This window comes from Enhydra lutris, unplaced genomic scaffold (assembly GCF_002288905.1).
Source record: "Enhydra lutris kenyoni isolate GAN:26980312 unplaced genomic scaffold, ASM228890v2 scaffoldscaffold69, whole genome shotgun sequence".
NCBI classification, from domain to species: domain Eukaryota; kingdom Metazoa; phylum Chordata; class Mammalia; order Carnivora; family Mustelidae; genus Enhydra; species Enhydra lutris.
This window is the reverse complement of record NW_019154153.1, coordinates 2,021,231-2,029,697: the sequence shown is the minus strand read 5'-3', so window position 1 is coordinate 2,029,697 and position 8,467 is coordinate 2,021,231. Positions and strand designations below refer to the sequence as shown.

Sequence of the window (8,467 nt, the reverse complement as noted above, 5' to 3'; positions counted from 1 at the left end):
GGGGGGACCAAATGTCTAATCAGTAGGCCTGGAACACCACCGGGGCAGGAGATCCAGGCCGCCCCTGCCCCTCTGGCAGACCACAGACAGGTGGTGCCCTGGGGCTTTGCAAGTGCCCTGTTTGCCCGGCAGGAGGGCCTCTGTGAGGCAGAGCTGGGAGGAAAGTTGGCGTCTGGAGCAGGGACAGTCTTTTCTCCCCAGACCTCTGGGTGGACCTTGGCAGGGACAAGGAACAGACTGGACCTTCCGGCATATCAGCCCGGCTGGGAAAGTGCGTCCAGACCAACAGCCGCTGGCAGGAAAGGCTAGGCGGTGGTCCTGAGACTTTGTTGGGCTTCAGAGTCAGCAGAGGGCTTGTCACAGTAGGGTTGGAGGGCCCCATCCCAGAGCTTCTGCCTCGCTCAATCTGGGCCAGGCCCAAGAACTTGCATTTCTATCAAGCTCCCAGATGCTGCTGCTGCTGCTGCTGCTGCCAGTACCCCCACCACAGGAGTGTGTTTGGGGAGGTGGAGGGGATTGTGGTAGGGCAATTTGGCAATGACTCACAAGGGTCCCAGCCTCTGGGTTGGTTGGACTCGGTAACTTGCTTCTTGTGAATAAAATATAGTAAAAGTGATGGGATGCCACATCTGAAATTAGGTTCCAAAAGACATTGACTTCTGCCTTATTGTCATTGTCTGTCGCTGGATCTTCTGGGCTTGAGGGTATTAAGGTGGGGCCTTCCGGAAGTCATTAGATCATGAGGTTGCGGCCCTTAGGAATGGGATCTGGTCAGTATCAATGAGACCCCCGAGAGCTCCCTTGCCCTTTGCTCCACACGAGGACACAATGAGAAGTCTGTGACTCAGAAGAGGGCCCTCACCCCGGCTCACAGGCTCCCTGCTCTCTGTGGATGAGCTACCCAGCAGTGGCCTAAATGGATTAAAGGGGCAGGAAGGTGATGGAGGGGAGTGGGGTGATGAGTCTGAGGGTGTTTGCACTCTGGAAGGAGGCTTCTAAGGCCAGGCCAGTCATTATCACGGCCAGAGCACAGAAAACATGGGGGGCCCTGAGGTGGAGCCAGGCAGAGCCTCTCCTCGTCGTGTGGACAGTTTCCCTACCAACCATGGGACGAGGCTGGATTAGGGAGAGACAAAATAAAGAAGTAACATTTTCTCTGATGATCTGAGTGGAGAAGTGTCTGCATTTTGTGGTCTTCTTACACTGACTTGGCTTGGAGAAGAGACTCTGCTTTCTTCAGACTGTTCCCTCTAATCTGCCCTAAGCTGCCATTACTTCCTGGTGCCCCAAGCCGCCATTAGCAACCACGGTCAGTCCTTTCCTTGACTGGCCTGGCTGGGGGATGACCCGACTCCTCCCTCCTTCCACCTCCCAGACACCTTACCTCCTGAGACCGCCCTGAGATCAGGATGAACCCGTTGTTGTCGATGACGAAGCAGTCCAGCTCCTGGGGAGAGACCGGGAGGGAGGTCATGGCCAGGCCCTGACCGCTGGGCCTGGCCTGGCGTGTGGGGAGCCCCCCCATGTCTAGTGCAAAGGTACCCTCTTTAGTTGTGGGGCCCATCGTTCCCGCTCCCCGCCTCTTTCCCCTGGGAGAGAACTTACACTGTCCTGGCAGCTCTCTGGGCAGGGTCCATCCACAGGGCTGCACTGGAAGGAAGAGGAGAAACTGTACGTGGTGTGTGCCTCCGTGTACGTGTGTGTCAACGCGGGAGACACGCACTGCATGAGCACGTCTGTGTCGTGTGTGGGTTATGTGTGTGCTTGTGTTTGTGTGTGGGGGGATGGTGAATGTGTGTTTGAGGCATACTTGTGTGTGTGCGTGCGTGCACACTGTGCTGGGTGTGCGTCTGTGTAGGGCGTATGTGGTGTGTTGTATGGGCAGGGTGTATGTGAGCCGTTTGTATGTGTGCGGACATGATACACACGTGTGCTGTATGTGTGGGTGAGGCTATGTGTCAGTGGGGTCAGGGCCCTGAGAATCAGGCCCTCACCAGCCGCCCACGCACAGGGGTTCAGCCACATCCCCCTCTAAGGGAGCCGCACCCCTGCATCCCATGCGTGAGGGTTGGAGATCAGCCTCATGGTGCCAGAAGTCTCCTGGGGTGGCTTCAGAGGCTCCTGTTCTTTGTGTGACCTGGAGGGTGACCCTAGGTTATGGGACGGGTGTCCCTTCCCATTCCATCCTCTCCATCTTCATGTCGTGGTTCCCCAAACCACGTGAGGAAGGGAACAGCTTCCGTGAGGAAGCGGCAACAGCAAGTGGACAGATAGGGTCTTGGAACAGAGGGGCAGATTCTAGTGGAGGAGCTTGAGGGGGACTTGAGGAAACCCAGGAAAGGCAGAGGGCTCCGGGGAACCGGGAGTGGAGGCCGGGAGGCAACAGGTGGGCTGGAAAGCGGTCCAGGCTTGGGTCTTGGCTAGAAGGATGGAGGGGCACACGTCTCCTTGCCCCGGGGACAGGGTGGGTGGGAATACGGGGTCCTGCTCATTCCTGGGGCTGAGCGGAGCTGAGAGACCCAGGCCACTGGCAGAGGCACAGGGAACGGAGACAGGCAGAGAAGGAAGGGATCCAGGAGAGCTGAGCGAGGGTCCCAGAAGAGAGGGGGCCTAGAGAGGCAGTGGGGCACAGGAGGGAGCCTCTGGCCTTGACCTGGCCCCATCACACCCACCTGCCGGGTTGACGCCCAGAATGCGCGCTGCAGGAACTCCAGCCTCATCTGGACGCCCACCGCTGCGGGGAAGTGAGAAGAGGGCAGACAAGACCATGGGTGTGTTTTTGGGGAGGGGGGTGGTGGGAAGGAAGAGACAGAGAAAAAAATAGATTCAAGTTAGAGAGAGGAGGTGCATGAGCAGGAACTGAGGGGAGGGGTAGCACCATAGCTGAGTCAGACAGGAGCCTGTGAGAGCCCAGCCCGGGCTCCTGAGGCGGGCGCGGCGGGAAGCAGACGGGCGGCTTCTGTTTCTTCACAGCAGATAATTCTGGAAAATGCTTCCAGAGAAAGATGAGGCCCAGGTTCTAGAGAACAATGAGGGTGGCATTCATCCTCTGATCTTAGGAAACTCAAGGCAGATGCACTGGGCACATTATTCTCCCCTCTCCCAAGGATGGAAGGACAGAGGTAGAGAGACAGAGCCATCTGTTCAAGGTCACGGCGACCAAAAGCGGCAGGCTGAGATGGGAGTTCAGGGCCCCTCATGGAGCTTTCTAGATTTCAAGCCTGACACAACAGCCTGTCTTGTACCCAATCCCTGCTCGGGGTCTCCCCTACTTTGTAGGAAGGCGCTTTCCTTGCCGAAAGGTGCGACCAGGTTTACCCAGGTTTGCGGGTTGGTTCCAGAAAACTAGACATGCTGCCAACTGGCAAAACTACCCCTTGGTGATGCCACTTACAAGGGGCTACCCATGTCTCTTTGGTTCCCATACAGGCTTGGAAGACCCAAGCTGGAGCTCACATGCTAAGAGAAATCTGAGGTCAGAGAACACAAAGAAAAGGCAGGTTCTGCTGAAAAGAAAAAGAATAGAAAAACTAGGTCGACTTCCTACTGTCTGGTATAATAACATTGAAAATTTTGAGTGCCGGGCACCTTCACATCCATGGGCTTATTTCTTCCCCACTGCAGAGCAGTTCTATTCTTGCTGGGGCTTCACAGAGGAGGAAACAGGCTTGCAGAGATGGCCTGCTGGCCTCAGTCCCCCGGCTCCGAAGGACAGAACCGGGACGCGTAGCGGGGGTCTGTCTCTAAGGCTCTTAACCTCACTGTTCTTCACGCCTGGGTCCCAGTGGTCAGGAAGGAGCCAGCGGGCGTGGGTGAGCAGTCTCCCACCGGGGGCTATGGCTCCCTGGTCCGTACAGGGGGAGTGGATCTGGGTTCCTGGCTGCTCCCGCACATTCATGGGACATTCTAAGCAACCCGTGGCCGTGGGACATTCTAATCAACCTGTGGCCGTGGGACATTCTAATCAACCCGTGGCCGCTCGGTGGAGAGATTTTCCATTACGATCATTCTGTCTTCCCCAAACTCAGCAACTGGCTCTTCTCAATGGACTGGAGTTCCAGCGAAGAGCTATAGAATTGTGTCCTTTTGTTTTCAATATGAAATGATCCTAGACAAGTTTGGTGAAAAAAAAAAAAAATGAGACCAAGGAAGGGTCAAGGGGCCAGAACTCTGGCCCTGGGTTAGAGCTGCAATCTTTGGATTTGTTCCTTGCTTATAGAACAAGTCATGATTATACTTGCCCTAGGAAGGCTGAATGGGTCTAAGATTGTTGAGGCTCAAATGGACAGGGGGAGAGAATATTATTCTACACTAGAGCTTTGGTACTCAAACTTGGCATGTGTTAGGATCATCTGGAAGGGTGATGCCTGGGTGGCTCAGTTGGTTAAGCAGCTGTCTTTGGCTCAGGTCACCATCACAGGGTCCTGGGATCGAGCCCTGCATCGGGCTCCTCCCAGCTGCGTATGTTCTCTCTCTCCTCTCTCTCTCCAATAAATAAATAAAATCTTAAAAAAAAAAAAAAAGAATTATCTGGAGGATTTGTCCCCATCCCCATATGCCTGGGGCGGGGCCTGAGAATTTGCATTTCTAGAGCGCTCCCAGATGGTGTTGATGCCGCTGGCCCGGGAACCAGAGTTTGGAAACCACTCTTCAAAAGCAATGCTATCTGATTGAACTCTCTGAAATGATGGGCCATCCAAGCTCTGCACTGTTTCATACAGTAGCCACTAGTCACATGTGGCTGTGGAGCCCTTGACATGTGGCTGTTATGACAGAGGACCTGAATTTTAGATTTTTTAAAATATAATTTTAATTAATTTAAATTTAGATAGCTACATGTGGCTGGTGGCCACCATGTTGGATAACGCAGTTCTAGAGCTCATATGGTTACAGACGATGGAACCAGGTCTCTGAGAGGCCCCTCCCCTCCTTTGGAGTCTCATGGCAGCTCTGTGGCTGGAAGCGTGGCTAGCTTTCTTGAGCAGGTCCTCTGATATGGGAACATTTGAGTTCTTTGTGCACTTCCTTGTTGCTGGCTGAAAGGAGTCGGCGAGAAGGACACAAGTACATGGAATTCTTGGTCATGACCGAAACAAAAGACACATGGACAGCAGTAATCCACACACAAAGCTTGTGCTGGAGGGCCCAGTGTTTGCTGGCACATCCCCTCCTCCCTCTCATGGTTCCCTCCAGCCCTGGAGGACTGAGGGGATTCCTCAGGCTCTCCCCCTTATTCTTTCTTGTAAGGCCCCCTCTGATACTCATTTTAGACAATTTCTTTCACCTGTAGAATAAAGTCTGAGTGAAAGGAGAGGAACCTTCTCAAAATTGTCAGGGAGCCATCACACTAATGCTTAGAATGATCAAATCTTTGGGATTAGGAAAGTTTATCTACCCCTGTCCTTGGCTTCCTTGGTCAAAGAGCTTTCTTCCTATTCCTAGAGAGAGACTCTGTCTCTCTACCTGCTTGCTCGGAGCCCAGGTACCTAGAATCATGACATTCCTGAGCTAGAAGAAATGCTATGATTCAAACACGGAGAGTCTTGAGAGAGTAGGGGTTGATTTCCCCTAAGGAAACAGGTTTTTGAGGCTCTTGCGTAGAAATGGGAGGAGTGGGGAGCAAAGCAGTTTCTCTCCCCCCGGTTCTGTCTCACAGCTGGTGCATAAGCTCCTCTAAGGCAAGTTCTGGGTCCTTTGCGTGTGGGATCCGTATGCAGAGCTGAGGACATTCCAAATGCTTACTACCTCTCCACGCTTGAGTCACCGAGAGCATTTCAAACCTCACAGGTTCCAAACTGACCCCGGGCTTTTTCTCCCCAAAATGTGACCCTCCTTGAGACTTCACCATTTGGGGCATATTCCACTTAATTGTAATAATTTTCCCATATCCCGTCCAAGTTCTGCAGACCTTATTCCAAAACACGGTAAGTCTGTCTGCTCTACCCCAGGCCAAAGCAACATCTCTCACTTGCATTAATATTCTAGACCCCCAAGCAGCCTCTCTGTGATCCGTTCTCCAAGAGTCACGACAGTGATCTTTCTGAAGATCATATCACCTCACTCCCTTGCTTAAAGACTTCCAATGTTTTTCCACTGCTCTTGGAGCAAAATCCAAACTCCTCTGTAATATGGCCTCAAAACCCCACAGGAGCCAGCCCTGCCGTTCTCTCTGATTTCAACCTGAATCATCTTCTCCCTCGAACATGCTAGTCTTGTTCCCACCCAGAGCTTCTGCATCCGCTGTCCTTCCTTCCTGGGATGCTCTTAACCTAGAACTTTACATGGCTGGCTCCTTCTCGTCATCGGATCTCATTCCAAATGTCACCTCCTAGAGAGGCTTTCCCTGACCTCTCCAGATAGAGTAGCCCACCCCTTCATCCTTCATTCTCATTTCATCACTTTTTAGTTTCTCAGCAACATGATTTATTTATTTTATTCTCATTTATTGCCTGTCTTGCCTTATTGGCATGGGGACTAATAGGCAAGAAGGAGAGAGTTCTGATCCCTTGCATCTAGCATCAGACTTAACATATCATGGCGCTCCAAAAATATTTTTTGAATTAAGTAGGTAAATATTTGTGAATTCCATTGAGCCAGCCTCTTGATGGGGAAGCGAATTCTATAAGATCTCTCAGTCTCGTCACTTTGGGGCTCGGGACCATGTTGAACTCCTTCCTCCCGTATGGAGCCTCGCCCTCTTCCAGATCTGAACTTGAGTCCCTAGAGTTGAAGCTGTGCTCTGATTCCCTTGAAGGCCTAGGAGGGAACCCACTAAGGAACGGGGACTTTGGGTGAGACAGAAAGAACTTCCTCGGGACAAGAGGTGCTAGATCCTGAGCCAGGACTTGAGATAGGACTGGGGAGGAGTGGGGGGCATGGGAACCTCTTCATCAACAGACTGTCTGTTCTGCCCTGCCTCGTGACTTATCATTTCAAACCCTGTTCAAGTCCTGCCTTACAACCCAAACTGTACTTTTCCACCCCAGACACTGAGACAGCCCAGCCTTCTCTCCTGGGAGACCTGCCAGCGTGACGCTTGGGTCTCTGTGCTGCTTGCTCAGGTGGCCGGCCATTGTCAGGACCTCACCGGCCCCCCAAGTCAGGGGAGCACCAGGATGGCCAGCTTCCTCCCAGCACCTCCTAGTAGCCTGCTGTGTGCAGGAGATCATGCCTCACGGTCTGATGTTTGCAGACAGGCTCAGAACTCCGAGTGCAGAGAGATCCAGCAAAGGGGTTGAGGGAACATGAGGCATCTGGCCTTCCTGGGCTGCTCCGCCAGGGGAGCAGCGGGACCTCCCCCTCTTGCCCAGGCATGATTGGACCTTGTTTCAGAGACTGACCTTGGTCCCCAGGTCCTGCTACAATTTGATAAAGGTGAAAAAATGACACCCCCTTCGTCCTGGCCCTATCAGGGCCTGTCCTTCCCCCTCCCCCGAGGCCTCCTCTTGCCCTTCTCTCTCCCCTGCGTCTCCGGAATGATCTCAGGTCTTCCTCCAAAGCAGCTTTTCTTTAAGATCTGCTTGGCTGTTAGACAACCTAACAAAGAGCCCCGTAAGGCCACAGGCAGCAGGCAGCTTATCAAGATACATCTCTTCACTCCAAGTCCTGGCTGTCACTACGGCGCTGTTTTGTCGTCACAGACCGCAAAGCGAAACAGCTGTGTGCACAGAGGGAAGGGCTCCCTGTCAGAAGTCGTGCTCCCAGGGGTCAGCACCTCCACATTTCACCCCCAGCTCTCGTATCTCCTTTGTCCTTCTCCCTTCTCCGCCCTAATAGCTCAGCTCAGAGACTGTTTAAGGGATCTAGAGCTGCGAGGCTAGGAGGGGCCTATCTCCTATACCTACAAGCTGGGGAGCCAGCGGCTGCTCAAGGTCATGGAGTGCCGGTAACCGAAGGGAGACCAGAGACCTCAATCATTCTATCTCCTCGTTCTACAGAACAGGAAAGCAAGGCCCAGGGCTGTCAGGTCCATTAACTAACTAATAGCTAGTTAATGAGCAACAGAGTCTAGACTCTGGGTCCCCTGATGCCTAGGCTTGGGCTGGTCCCTTCTCTCCCTCATTCAGCTGACAAGAAGGCACTGGGGCGTGGGAGAGGCAGAGTTCCTCTTCCGGAACAGTTCCTAGTTTATGAAAGAAGATAAACCACACCACAGAAAATGGCTTTACATTTTCTGTGATAAGAATCACAAGGATGGCCCCAAGAAAGGCTATAGATGGGAGAAGGTCAAGTCTGTGGACCATCCAGGGAACCTTCGTAAATGAGGAGACTTTCTGGTTGGGTTTTTAAGAAGGGGGAGGCTACCCATGGGGAAGGAGGCTGTTCCAGACTCAGGGAAGGAGCTGGAGAAGCAGAGGTCTGTTTAGAGGCAGGTGGGTACAGTTAGCTTGAAGGTAGGATGCACACTGTGTAGGTGAGAGGCAGGGAATTCCCAGGAGGTAGAAGACCCGCTCTCTCTCTCCTCCTG

The 8,467-nt window shown here is 53.1% G+C and overlaps 1 protein-coding gene across 1 annotated transcript in view; it reads right to left on the bottom strand.

Annotated features, from left to right (window-relative positions):
• LOC111159692 (calcium voltage-gated channel auxiliary subunit alpha2delta 4) overlaps positions 1-8,467 on the bottom strand; it is a 113,946-nt gene that overhangs the window by 11,539 nt on the left and 93,940 nt on the right. The window contains exons 27-29 of the mRNA XM_022522259.1: positions 2,673-2,734; positions 1,606-1,650; positions 1,385-1,447 (exon numbers count right to left, since the gene is read on the bottom strand). Coding sequence (XP_022377967.1) covers positions 1,385-1,447; positions 1,606-1,650; positions 2,673-2,734 — 170 coding nt within the window. The remainder of the gene's footprint in view (positions 1-1,384; positions 1,448-1,605; positions 1,651-2,672; positions 2,735-8,467) is intronic.